Source organism: Onychostoma macrolepis, chromosome 06 (assembly GCF_012432095.1).
Source record: "Onychostoma macrolepis isolate SWU-2019 chromosome 06, ASM1243209v1, whole genome shotgun sequence".
NCBI lineage: Eukaryota > Metazoa > Chordata > Actinopteri > Cypriniformes > Cyprinidae > Onychostoma > Onychostoma macrolepis.
The window spans coordinates 18,607,682-18,622,731 of record NC_081160.1 but is presented as its reverse complement, the minus strand read 5'-3'; the positions used below and the strand labels follow the sequence as shown (position 1 = coordinate 18,622,731).

Genomic DNA, 15,050 nt, shown 5'->3' with positions numbered 1-15,050 from the left:
TGTACATATGGAAATCCTAAATTGCTGCATGATAAGAGATGAAATATATTAGTTTTGCTTCCAGCACTGGTGATTTAAGCTGCAGCTGCTCAGTCTTGTTGCCTTGAGAAGAGGGAAATCTGTCTGGTTGTGCTTGGCAACACAGCAACAGCTGGTTTGTAATCATCAATTAATCATTCTTCCTTTAATTTGTCTGCTAAAAAGATGTGATTTGACAGCAGAGTTGCAATTAGTGAGTTGCAATGGATGATGGGCCCACAGCAAATGCACCAATAAGTCCAAAATAAATTTGTGATTGGATACTTATAATACTTTATATTATAAGTGTAGCCACAAATGAGATTTTTGTTTTATCTGTCTGAAAATAAACAGGTCTGATTTTCAGTATTTCAACTTTAGAGCACACAAGTTTGATGTGTTTGCTAAATGTTTTCCATCAGATTACAGTACATGCATTAAATTGGTAGTTGTTGTCATTGTTTGCCAGTGGAGGGCAGCATTGAGACTAAAATACGTCATGGTGTTTCTTCTCAGGTATTTCTGTGTGCGACACCTCTGGTTTGGTAAACCTCACGAGCATTCATCAGTCTGCCCCCCAAAAAAACACTCCAGACCCACATTTGTCATAAAATGTATTAAAGTAGGCCGTTCAAATGGATGACAAATTGAGATAAGATCTGGATGTTAGTCTCATAATGTTTATATAAAGGAACAGTTCTCCCAGAAACATAAGAGGTCTAGTTAAATATCATGGCCTCTCTTTTACATAAAATGAAAGTGTATGAGGACTGTCAAGGACAAAATTATAAAAATAAATAAAAAAGTGAATCATACCACCCTATTACAGGTGTTTGAGAGAAACAGACCAAGATTATATCAGTTTTCATAATCAGTGAAAATTGACTTAAATTTCATAAGCTATAGTATGACTTTATTCCAGTTAGAATACTGGACATATATATTACACAAACGAATAAAGACACCCTGGCAAGCATTCATTATTTGCCCTGCTATCTCACACTCTTGCATTTCTGCTCTTGTTAGAGCTGTCTGTTTGATGTGTGTGTCAGGAGAATCAGGAGACAAGGTTTAGGGAAAGTGCTATATTTGGAGCACAATTATTTTCCTGCTGACGTGACTCCGTTGCAGATTGATTTGGGCGCTCCCAGGTGGCTTGTGGGATAGCTTTATGGGCCAGGCATAAGCAATGATGCTGGAGGACAGACACTACAGGGCACTGAGCTGTCTGCCAAGCGAATTCATCAGTGACTTTACCCAATTTTTCGGGACTGAGCGCTCTATTGTGTGCGTGTGATTGTGTGTGTGAGAGAGAAAGAAGGAAACATTTCTGACATCAAGTCATGCAGACAGTATGAGGCAGATTCATTCAGAAGTGCCATTGTACAAGGCTTCAGGGCAAGAGACCTCCTCACGCTCTTGTGTCCGGGTCAGATCGAGGTCTGTTTAGTCCTCATCTGTCACTTCCTGCAAGATGAATTGCTGTATGATGTAAGAACACGTCTGTCTCTGTGACTTTTAGTCGTCATCATCTCTTAGAAATATGAATATACTAACCCTAAATTGTGCTTGGTTTTATTTTCTGAGGAACACAAAAAGAGAAGTTTAACAGAATGTTGTAGTCAACGAGGCTTGAAAGGACCAGTTTGTGTGTATACACCAATTTTACACCAGTGAGTTCATGTAAACACCCTAACAATGTTTACATTGGCCAATATGTTGATTATAGGCTTTAAAATAAATTATCAGTTAAATATTTAATAAATACTATTTTTTGATGTATCTGAGAATCCCTAAACCTATTGCTAAATATTTGTCAATGTGCTCCATAGAAGAAGGAAAAATTTATGGGTTTCAAATGACATGATTAATGATGTACAATGTTAGGTAAGCTACTGAAAAAAAGTAATTGACTACAAATTACTAATTACTTTAAAATTGCAATTTGATTTCATTGCTGATTACTGCATTTAAAAAAAAAAATCAAATTACTAATTACTTTACTTTCAAGTTTACTTTACTTTTCAAGTTATTAAACCTAAAAATACACTACAGAGTGAAACTCATAGTTCTTTCATTAATTTAATATTGACTGGAAAATTACATAAGTATTAAAACAGCAACTTGAATGATCATTTGCATTTTTTCTTGATAACGTTTCTTGATAATGTTTCGTAATTTTTGATCATACAGATAATAGTGATATATCATTTGAAACTGTAAAAGGTCTTTTATATGTATGCATTTGCAGTACCAACAAAATATTGTGCTTTTGTAAAATAAAGAAAACATATAGGGTGCGCTTTCTGCAGTTTTTGTCTCCGCAAATATCTTCCTAAAATGTGTCACTAAAATGAGCGAAAACTCAGCAAATACTTGGCACACAGACATGGGAAATATATCTAAAGAAAGTTTGAAGTGTCTTTTTAGTAAGACATATGTTAGCTATGTCAAAAACAAAATTATCTGATAAAGTAATTAGTTTGAAACCAGTTGATGTACAGTCTTTCCTGTCTGAGTTCATTATCTGTAATGTGGTCACACCCAGGCGCATCCTGTGCTATACGATAATCAACCACATGAAACCAGGCTTGAGACGTACAAACATGCAAATGCCCATATCACCTCTGCAAACTAAGCATTAAGATTCATGAAGTTCATGTACGTTTTTGGAACAACACGCCAAACACGCTGTGAGGAATAAGCCTTGAATTTACCTCAGAAGAAGATTGCAATGTGACTCGCGGCTTAATTCAGAGGAGGATCTCATTCTGATGAGTCATTTATTTTTACTTATATTAGTGTTATTGTGATATAAACTTGTTTATATCTTGTTTAAAAACATTTACTAGTTTAACTTTTCCCAAGCTATAATGCCAGACTAAAATATGTGAAATCGAGTGCAACATTTTGAAATATGTTAGGAAACCTTTCATTGCATCTACATTTTGTAGGACTCATCTGCATTTTATATCGCATTCTCTGTTGATTTATTAAAGGGCATACTGACGAGTAAAACATGATTTTTGCTTTTTTAATATTTTTTTTAACATTGTATTAGTAACTTAAGTGATGTAATTTTATTGACATTTTATTTGAGGAACTGTAATCAAATTACAACAATTTAAAGTGTAACACATTACATTACTGTGTTATCAGGAAAAGTAATTAGAAGAATACATAATGCATTACAAACTATCACTAATAATAACATTACTAATGTAGAAACTATCCCCCGATTTCATAGACAAGGCTTAAGCCTAGTCCCAGACTAAAATGCTTGTCTGGGCATATTTTGAGTGATCTTAAAATATGTTAGATTCATTGTTTTTCAAGATGCACACCAGTAATGTTTTTATCTAAGGCATATTTATAAAAGCTACTGTCTTAATTGAACTATGGCCAAATTCTGGCTTAATCTAAGCCCTGTCTGTGAAATCGGGCCTATATATTATATTTTTGGTTTGTGTGTGTTTGTGTACCATATTTTGGGGTCAGATTTGTACTCAGAAGCGAGCCATTTTACTCAGTAAATCTGATAAATACTCCTTTAGGGGACATCCTCATTTGTTAAAATGATACAAAAATACATTTTATTTTATTTTTTTGTAAAAATGAAGGGTAAAGTTATAGTATTGATAACAAGCTGTAAATAAAAACAATAGAAGTCTATGGAATGTTTCCATTTATACTGCTAAGTTAAATCGCTGTCTGTATGTTCATGTACTGTATGTTCTTTCCCAGTCAGTGTTGTTTTTTCATTACTCTTGGCCTTTCTTGTGGAAGATTAGAATCATCTTTCTCAAAGGCTTTTGATTTTGTCAATTGATGGTGTCCTTCAAAGCTCTTAGTGGAGGATTTTAAGACATCTCCTTTCATATGACCCTTCACCTGAAAATGCCAGAGGAGCCATCAGACAAGGGTGAAGATGATGGATGGCTGGATCACACAGACACACACACACACACACACACACACACACACTCTCTCTCACACACAAACAAACACACCGACTGTACCATTAGAACGTGTTCACACTGTGGTCACATTCAGACATTGTGTGTGCGCAAACAATTTTGTTGGATTAGAGGCATCAAGCTTTTGAGTTTCTAGGCTTGATTTGTGCTTAGAGACCAAGTAATGGAGGCTGGCTGCGGCCTGCAGTAATCAACTATCCTCCAAATCAAACTGACCTGCATTTCCCACATTGTCAACTACAGTGTCTCCTGCTGTGGAGTGGAGTGCTAATTCTAATCATTTGAATCAATTTACTAACATTTCAGTGCAACTCCAGGAGTAGTACCGGTTGTAGTACAGTAACAACAGCAATAATTAAACTAGATTTGCATTTAATTGTTTTGCTTTGGTTCTGTGTAAATGAAAAACAGCATCAAAGCTGCTTCGCCATTGTTAGGTAAATTAGCATGACCTGTTAATTCATAGCACAACTTCTGTGTTGTCTCTGCTGTGAAAAAGTAGCAATATATGGTTACATATATAAAAATAAAATAATAGAAATTGGTTGAACAAAAAAATCACATGCGAATGAGTGCAAGAAAAAAGCCCAATTGCAGTTCATTTGTAAATATTGCAATGGCACCATCAAGGTAATTAGATTATAGTAAACATCTTTACACTGCAAAGCAATTGGAGATTTTCAAACTTTAATCTTAAAGTTCTTAACAGGGAATTAGTTTATGAAAACTAGAAAGTGATGCGACTGTGTCAGCGCCAATAGCCTTGTGGTTAGTGCTCCGACATATAGCGCAACTGTGCTCACGGCGACCCGAGTTCGATTCCCGTCTTGAGATCCTTTGCCGATCCCGCCCCCTCTCTCCACCCAATGCTTTCCTGTCTGCTCTCTATTACTGTCCTATTGAATAAAGGCATGAAAAGCCCAAAACTTTAAAAAAAAAAAAGTGATGCGACTGTATGTTAAATATTTTGGGTTGAATTAATGACTTAATTTGTGTATCTATATCTAGATTTCTAAAAGAGGGATTTTTGGTGGCTGCAAAAATAGATTAATTTAATCTCATTGTAGCTTGATACGTTATTTAATATTATAGGCAGAAACCACAACTGATACATTCAATGTTTAGAGTAGAGGGAATCTTCTTTGTCTTACAGGTTCACAAAATACTTAATACCCAGCACTGTGCAGGGTGAGAAATGTAGTTGGTAGATGTTGGTAAGCATTTACGAGACAGCTTATAACAAATTCTAATCCTGTGAAATGATTTTAAATTTCACTCTGCAGGGGTTGTGTTTGCCCTCATTCTCATTCCTCTCGTCTTAGCTTTCTATTTTTCCTCATAATGTCCCTGTTGGTGCTCAATATCTCTCATCCTTTTTACTATATGAGCTAGCATTGGGAGCCATATGACTTCCCTCATTGCAGCAGTCAGCAGTAAGGAAATGTCTTTATGTAAGACCTTCAGTTATGTAAGACCTCTCCACTAAGACTCCATCAGTGAATAGGCTCACAACTCAGAAAGGTCAGTCAGAGTGACTTGATCTCATTCCTTGTCATTGAACTCGGTGCTAGACTCACATTACTACACGAGGCTTGGATTTCACAATAATGCAAACTCCTACTAAGGATAGTAGTAGTAGTAGTAGTAGTAGTAGATTAGTAGTAAATGTGGGATGGTAACTCAAAGGTTATAGGTTCAAATCCTAGCAGCAGTGACTCATGAACTGTTACCATTTAGTAAGCCACTTTACTGAAGGTTGATCCCAGAAGACTGTCTGTTGGTTAAGGAAGTGTCTGCTAAATGGAAGGCATACCACCTGCAGGGTCCTCAAAATGGTGTTTACAGATTTGCACTGTAGTTTTCCACTATGGCTTTATCTCCCTAGGGTAGTTGATGTGTCAATAAATAGAATAAGAGCCCCAGTTTCCCCTCTGTAGGAGCCAGTTTACCACAATCGGGCAAGATCTTTAGGGTAATACAGAGCAGATTAGGGTACAACGGGGCTAAATGTGCCCCCGGGGTAAAAAGCGCCTTTGATATTATTTTCATTTAAACCACTAGATGGCACAAAAACGTGGCGTAGCACTTTCCAAAACATCTGCTTTTCAAGATGCACATGCAGATTTGTCTGATCTTTGACGCAATTGCGCACTGCAGTGGTTGAGTTGTATTTACAACACTGTTCCAGAACAGTTCAACCCAAATATTAGACTGTGTGCAGCGTATTTTAACGGAGGACTATTTCCTGAACCTGGGAGTAGCCTGCCAGCTATGCTCAAAGGCTGTTTCTATAAAGTGGGGCAATTACAACTTTGCAAGGACAGTCTGGCGCTTCTGACTCACAGCCTAAAAGTACGTTTTCTTATTTAAAGAATTTGCCACTGACTATTCAAACGCGAGTTTTGAGCTGTGTAGAGTAGTGCTTTTTGTTTGTCGTTTCTCTGATCACAAATGCAGACATGGTAATGTTTACGTGGCGTGATTCAACGCGACGCGTAAAAAGACAGTATAAGTCATTATAATTAGTAATTATGTCCCCACTGGATCCAACAATTGCCTCGTTTGTAATGGGTCTTATTGTTTTTGTGCCGTCGCGCGGGGATACGGCATCACAATACGGTAAGGGGCGTAACATTTCCATCTCACGCTTGAGGTATTCAGCCAATCACAACACACTAAATAGCTGGCCAATCAGAGCACGCCTGGCTTCTCAGAACGATGAACTTTGTAAAAATCCGCATGTTTCAGAAAGGCGGGGCATAGAGGAGCAACAATAATGTACAGTATGTGGAAAATAATGTGTTTTTTTAACCTTAAACCGCATAAACATTGCATTACACCAAATACACAAAATAATGTTCTTTTTAGGAATGTCATATGACAAGCTTTACTTATTAAAATAATTTTGTTTCTGTATTTTAAAATGTATTTCTATATTAACATATTTTAATGACATTATATTTATTGAACAAATATTAATTATTTTATTTTTCAAAATAAGCAGAAAATAGTACAAACTTTGCTAACGTGATTGTTTTGAACAAGAATTAACTTAGATATTATTTAAAAAAAACATTATTTTATGTTACGTTCGTATAACAATTTTCATTACAGTGCGTTGATGTCTGCACACACTTTGCACGGACTTGTGCACATACAACAGCGAATGTGTGAGTGATTTGAGCACTCCAAAAAACAAAGGTCCACTGGGTAGTACATGAGTGCCGAACATGTCCATTAGCACTCATGGTCCATATAGTATATGGCTTGAATGCTGAACTGTGCACTAGATGGAGTAGAAAACAGAAAATGAAGTGTACCCGGGCCTTAAGGTTTCCTGGAGAGGAGGATGTTTGAGACTCATCAGCTAATCACTGAGGTGCCTCAAGGTTCAGTTCTTGGTCCCTTTACACTTTTCAATATACACAACCTCATTCGATATACAAAACTTCAATCATAGTGAATTTTTATGATGACCTTGTTTAAAGTGAATGCAGCAGAATACAGTAGACCCTGTTAAGATGAATGCAGTAGACCAACTAAAGGTTCAGTAGCCCTTAAACAACTTGATACTCATTCCATCCATACTGATACTTATAGTCAAACTGATCTCAGTGGCTTTCTAGTATCTGTCTCTCTCCTCTTTCATAGCAATTTCAGAATTTCAACCCAGTTTAAACCCAGATCTTTGCTTGCTAAAATAAGGGAATTTGTTATATATCATAGGTCTTCTGTGTTGAAAGATCTGTCAAAACAGCTCATAAAATATAAGATTTTACTATCTGTTCCAACTTTTTTGTTTATCCTCTCATTCATCATTTTTTCCTGTTCTCATTACTTCCTCCTCTCCTTCGTCTCCATGGTGAAGTCCTGGCTGCCGGCGGGTGTTGACTGGCAGGTTGATAGCTGGCTAACGTACTTCCATTCTTCAGCATGTCTCTATGAGAGCCGGAGATAATCCTGCTGTGTTGCTGTCAGACAGGGCGAGTGGTATGCTGTTGCACATTCAAACGCGCTTTGAAGGGCATTCAACAATGCACCTCCAGAAATCACATCACGGTTTTGTTTCATTAGGTATTTATTGGTGTATAGGTGTCTAGGTGCTTTCTGACTGAATATCTGAACACATATAATATGAAATGTTATTGAAAGGAGCTTGTGTATTGATTTTCCTGGGTGGTTGATAAAGTTAAGCATGTTCAGTTAAATATATATTGAAGGAATTCACACATGACTTTTTCTCTTTGTTTTAAATTGCTTTTGTTTTCTGTCCATCTGTATGTTCCATTTAAATAATTTTCTCTTTCCAGTTCACTCCCATTATTTTCTCTTCAAACCAGCCACTTTAGTATCTAAACCTTCATTTACCTCATAGCAATATTTATTTCCCCAGACACTGCTAATCCTGGGCTTAAATTGCTTTTTGGATTTTTTCTTTTATCAGTGTCTTGAACGCCACCGAGCTGTGAAAGGGCAGACGCCCTCATCAGAATTCAGCCAGAGACACCCATCAAACTAACCACAGCTCAGCCAATCAGTTGCAGGGAGGGGCGGAGCTTTTACCGTCACTATGCACATTTTCTCATGGCTTTTTTTAAATACAAGGATCTCAAAGCTATTCCATTTATTTACAAAGCAGACAGCACCTATGGTAGCAGAATTAGGTGCGCTCAGTCGATTCCTTCCTCCGGGTTTCCTCCCTGCATCCCGAGAAGCTCTACCTGGTAGTTCCTAAAGAGAGGAGCCGCTGATGGGAGAGAAGACCTGCTCTTGCCCACTGTTGAATAATTTAAGATGGAGTTTCCTGGAGCTGAGTGAAGTAAGTGCGAGACTGAGGAGCTGTGAGAACGGAGCAGGAGGACTGAGAGGGAGACAGACACCTAAATAAAAGAAAGAACACTGGACATCCGAGATCCTATGAAGTCAGTTATGTCTGTGTAGGAGAGACAGACAGTCTTTCTTATCTCATTTTGCCTAAAAAGAGAAAGACAGAGAGAGGTGTGGTTATAGATAAAGAGAGAGAGAGCGTGTTTTTCTTTTTTTCTTGTTCTCACAGGAAGGAGGTGTGACTGCACTGACGGGGACTGCTCTCAGTGTGTCAGTGGAACTGAACGAGAGAGGATTATTCTACTGCATTGCCGAAAGCCTAAGCTGACAGAGGAAGCGAGAGAATAGAGCAGCTCAAGCGCACACATTTATTCCTGTCTGACACACAAAACATCAGCCTGCATGGCATAACCTCTAGTTGACTGAGAGAAACGGAGGGAATAGTTGGTAGTGTGACTCAGAAAGGGCGAAATAGGGCTGTTTCAACCCGCAGCATCACCATGTCATCCAATGAGCTGAGTGCTCCGGAATTGGACCCCTGCATTCGTACCTTTAAGGAGCACATGCATTTGGAGCTGGAGCCTCCGAGACTGGGTGCTGGCAACAAGCGCATCACCTCCCCCAAAATATCTCCCCGCAGCTCCCCGCGCCTCTTCCGCAAGCTCATGGTTAACAAGGGCAGCCGCCACAGGCGCCGATTCACCGTCGCACACACCTGGTAAGCCTGTCTGGGGTATGAAGGGTAAAGAGTGGAGGATCGCAAGAGGAAGTGTAAATGGGGAGGGTTTCAGTTTTTTTTATGAATGACACTGAATTAGTTTGGGCAAATGTTATTATGGGTCATTAAAGGGTGCTGTCACTGCAGGTGTGATTATCGTAGTTCTATGACCAACATTAGATCTAGTGAAGAAACTAGTGAATAATGTGTGATGTGTTGACTGCCAGAGAAGCTGAAACAACAGGGTAATTCTGTCAATGTGACATGACATATTGCGATGCTCTCTTTGCTCTCTCTAAGTGGAACCATCTCAGTCTCCTTTCAGGAACAAGTAAAGACTGTTAACCCTTTCTCTGCAAACTGCTATATATAATTTAGAGGAATTTTATGCTAAAATGGTAGACATGAATTCTGACATGAAGTCAGTAGCCTAAACAAACAAAGTCCAGTCAAACCCAAAGTATAATTATTTTTTTTAATGTGTATATACATATTTCTTATATATTTTGAATAATTTTGCATTGATACATATAATGTATATATACTATATGTGTAATGTAATTTTTTTGTGATTTTGTGAAACTACGTTTCAAAATGGATATGTGTATATGCATATATATTTGTATATCTATATCTTAACATCTAGTTCATGACAAAATACTATATTTATAAAAATATGTTATAACTTCGTAACTGTATTTTATAATTGTATATGTATTTTGGCATTGAACTGCAGTGGATGTAAGGCAGTTGATGTTGATGCCAAATAAACTCTCCTCCATATTAATTATTTGAAACTTTCATTTAAAAAAGGAGTTGCTATTCTTGTCATTTCTCGTAAAAGTGTGACCGCTCAAAGCATCAGCTTGAAAAGAAGGTTTTGCGTCACTCAAAATAATAACATAGCAAGAGTCATATCCACTCTTATCGCTAACTGTAACAAAATGAAAGCTTTGTGTCGTGAGATGCTTCCTGTCTATTGGAGAGATTGGATCAGTGCTAGGAGGATGTGGGCAGGATATGATGTGACACGGAAGGTTTTTATCCTTTAGTAAATAGAACATTTGTCATCCTGTCTAGACTTTTGCTACGGTTATGTTTTTACAACAATGGAACAGTGAGACGCTTTTTATGAGAGATCCTATTGGACCAACTGAAAAATAGTGACCGTGAGCAAGAATATTTGAGATTTATCTTCTAGAATGCAAGGTTTTGTCATGATGTATGTGAAGTGGACCAGGCTTTGTGCTTGTTTTAGCGCCTGGAATTTAAACCGGTAAGATATGTTATTCTTGGAATTGAGCCTTGGATATTCCTCGCACAAGTACCTCTATGGGAGGACTGTTTCAAATCCATTCTGTGTGTAAAATGTGTCGCTTCATCTGCTTAGTTAGCTAGGCGTAGAGTGTGTTTAAGGTTTAATGTGTCAGGTACAATACACACTACGACTGGATTACACCATGAAACATACACAGCCACCAGCACCTATGCATTACTCATCCAGACAACCATTAGACACAGACAGAATAGCGTTTAATAGAGGGACTTTAATGGTGCAGACTGCAATAACTGCAGTGATTTGTATGATTATAGTGGCTGAGACATTTAGCACCAATCTGCTGCGCACGATGTCAATGGAGGCGCACCCTTTCAATCTCAACTATTCATAAATTGGACCACAAATGGAATCAGAGTGATATGAAATGTCATAGCAGGTCTCTAAAGGAATACTATAGCCTTGGGTTATGGTTGTCATCTTTTCAACCTGTTTTAATCTGCCAGATTCAAACCTGTGTATAGAGAAGTGGTTTTCTTGACCTAGATGCTACGTCTAAATGCAGCCTGAATGTCCTCAGATGATTGGATGGAACTTTTGCAACTCATCGAACATCTCATCACAGATGTGCATTGTGTAACCAGTGGTTTCACAACTTGTGCAACAGAGCATCTGAATTATTGTGAACAGAGGCTTGTGTCATAGTTCTGTTCATGGTTTGGTCCATGGTGTGTTAGGTAACACACACCGGGAATGGAAGGAGGGGGCAGGGTTGTCTTGAGGGAGTGAGGTGGTGCATGAACATGGAGGTGGAGAAAAGATAAGTGCAGTGGTGTGGAAAATCGCTGAAGAGAGTCTCATCCCTTCGTAAATGACGAAAATGGAAGGACAATCTCTGATTAACCTTAAGTGTGAGTTTAAATGTGTTTTTGTTCATATTAAATATATTAAGATATATTTGAGAGTGGCAGGACATTTGGGGGAGAGAGGGGCAATGGGGTTGAGACATGTTGCAGGTCAGACTCAAACCTGCAATTTTCACATGAGCACCACTTACAGTGGGTATGTGCCATAATTGCTGTGCCATGTCTCTGACACATTTCTCTTATGGTTTTTTTGGTTGTTATATTTTGTTGATCATTTTTTGTTGATTCATTTGTATTCTTGATCTGCTAAATGGCTTTAAAGTTAAAAGAAAAAAAATTAAATAAAGTTTAAAAAGTCTGAAATTTACAGGTGTAATAGAAAGACAGAATCCCTTAGAAAAATTCCCAGAATCCCTTAAAGTCATTTCTTCAAAATGCAGTTCATTGCAAACTCCACTTTCTGTCCTTTTAATTCAAATTCCAATTCAATGTCTTGTGGCGCATGGCCAATTTAATTACAATTCCAACTCATGAATTTAAAGGGAGCCAATTCTTTTATTCAGCTGATTGTATCATTTGATTCACACTGTCAGTGTGAACAGACAAATTACTTGTTGCTCGGTCATGACACAGTGAAAAACATTTTGAATTTAGAGATGGTTAGACAATCTTCTTCAGGTGTTGAATGTAAATCTGAAAGTTATCAAACGCATATTTCGAAATGGAGGACCGTGCAAGGCAGATGTTGCTAAATATATAACGCTAACATTCCCTCAGCTGTATCTAAAACAAGAAAAATCAACATCCTCCCCTTTTTTCATACTAATCTGCTTTCTTCTTCATCTAATGAGATATTCTTTCATTCTGCTTCCCCAGGGCCTAATATTTGGATCTGTTCCCTCTCTCTGTGGGAGACATTATACTGCATTAGCATACATAAACATCCGAAGCATCCTAAAAAAAAGTTTGGTACGCTCTATTAAAAGTTAAGCAAACAACTCCTTTCCTTTACTCAGTTCCGTTACTGTGGCTTTGGTGCAAAACCGAGTATGAAAGGGTTTTATTCACATGGCATTTTTGGCAAATGCAAATGTCTCTGCATCACTTTAAACTTGGCTCGGTATTTGCTTGATGAAATCTGATTTTAAACCTAGCTTTTATGCTTATAAGACACATCAGTGACTTTTAAATGGGCCAGTTGTGCTAATTATGTTGGCGTGTTTTGTATTTTGTGTTGTAAACTAGCCTTCCTGTCCCCTAGTCTGTCTGAAAGTGCTTGTTTACTTTGTGTTGTGCAGCGTGTCAGTGTTTATGCTCCTTTGCCTACTGGATTCATCAGGCCACTGGACTGGAATGGTTGATATTCAAAACAGTGGGAGAAGAAGAGAGATTTGTGCATGCACAAAAGTGCACGCACGCACACACACACACTCATACATATTTGCTTTCTTTAATATGACAGGCCTGAGTCAAATTCCGGGTCACATCTCAGCTCTTGGCACATATCAAGAATTTGAGCCTTTTAGTGTGAAATTATATTTTGTGTTAATCCAAGCACAATGTGGGCAATATTCAGATTTTATCTCTTTTTAGTTGGGCATGTACACTTTATCATTTTGTATTATATTGGTGCTAATTAATGTGCTTGTTTTGTACTTGTTTTATATCCAAGCACATTTTAGATTTAAAGATCATTATTTTGTATATTTGGTGTAACAGAATATGTTGACATGCTTTAATGTTCAAAAAACACATTATTTTTCAAATACTGTACATTATTGTAGGTCCTCTATGCCCCGCCTATCTCAAACGCGTCATTTTCAACAAAGCCCCTCCTTCCGACAAGTGGAGTCTGCTCTGATTGGCCCGCTGACCCAGTGCATTGTGATTGGCCGAACACCACAAGCACGCGTCAGAAATGCAACGCCCCTTACCATAATTGCGAGCTTCAGCTTTCAAAGTAAATATCAAGACAGTTAATAATGTCGTTAGTTTTACCATCAGTTCAAGCCCGAAAGGGGAACAGAGTCGCGTGACAGACACAGTGATGATGCAGTACACAAGCCACGGTTAAGACAGCTGACGTGCTATGATTTCTGACGGGCTGTTCACTCTGCTGTGATGTGACCCTGTTCCCCTCACACACACAACACGTTACTCTACACTGCGCAAAACTCCGCATTTGAAAAGTCAATAGCAAATACTTGAACTAATAACAAAACATACTTACAGTCGCTGATTCAGAAGTGCCAGATTGTCAGAGCAAAGTCAGAATTTACCCTTTTTTTTTTTTTTTTTAGAAATAGCCTTTGTTCACAGCCAGCCTTGTACTCTCCTAGGTTCACAAAACTGTCATCCATAAAATGCGTTGCACAAATTCGAACATTTGGGTTGTGCTGTTCTAAACAAATCTTGTAATCTTGTAAACAAATCTTAACAATGATTCGTAATTGCATCTACTTACGGAAGGCCAAATAAAGTGCTTTTGCTTTCGCATAGAAACACACAGCGTCTCCCTGACATGGCTGCATCAACACTACTGCGGTTACTGAAACCACGCCTTCTTTCTTTGCGTAAACATTTGGGCGGCATTACGCAAATATTTCCACACCGTGACGTAGACATGTGGGGGCGTGTTTTAATGAGGCGTCTGGATCAGCCTTCTCTTTTAGATAGAATAAATCCTTTTGTGGGAGACTTTGAGCTTTGTAACTCTGCAAATCTTATGTATGCACAAACAGCTACACAACACACTAAAGAAAAGGAAAACAAGAAATCGCATCATATGACCCCTATTAGGACTTTTATTTTTTTAGTGATATTTGTTAGGGAATATTACAAATGTCTAACTAGACTGCATGCAAATCACATTTAGCATATATTTATTACTTGTCATTCATGATTTATTAATTATTAAAAAATAAGGTCTAGACTGTAACACCATATCCTGTTTTCCATATTGTAGTGTTTTTAAAGAAGTGCATAGCACCTGACATGGTGAAAAGGGCAAAACTGGTGAAATTATTTTTAAATTTACCCATATTGTGATATTCTGATTAAGAAATACTATCTAATACGATTCCATATTCAAAAATTGTGAGTTTAATACTTTATACAGCATACAGCCTAATGTGGGCATGAACTTAGAGAAACAACAATTAGGAAAACAGCATGGTCGATAGGCATATTGATGACTTGCTTTTAGCACTAAAGGGAGGAGGGTGGTGTGGTCTTTAAACAAAGTGCTGAGTAACAGGATAAACAGAACCAACACAGCAACACTCTCATTAGACACATACAAGGTCAAATGCCAACTGCTTTTTGAACCAAAGCGAGGTGAAGTACGATTAAGAGCACAAGTAATATGG

At 37.9% G+C, this 15,050-nt stretch overlaps 1 protein-coding gene across 4 annotated transcripts in view; it reads left to right on the top strand.

Annotated features, from left to right (window-relative positions):
- Nucleotides 1-15,050, top strand: part of pde4ba (phosphodiesterase 4B, cAMP-specific a) — a 156,350-nt gene that overhangs the window by 50,606 nt on the left and 90,694 nt on the right. The window contains exon 1 of one of the 4 annotated variants that reach the window (XM_058780153.1): nt 8,131-9,540. The exons of the other annotated variants lie outside the window; for them this stretch is intronic. Coding sequence (XP_058636136.1) covers nt 9,323-9,540 — 218 coding nt within the window. The 5' untranslated portion in view covers nt 8,131-9,322. Of the gene's footprint in view, nt 1-8,130; nt 9,541-15,050 lie in introns of those variants that run through there. 4 annotated transcript variants of the gene reach the window in all.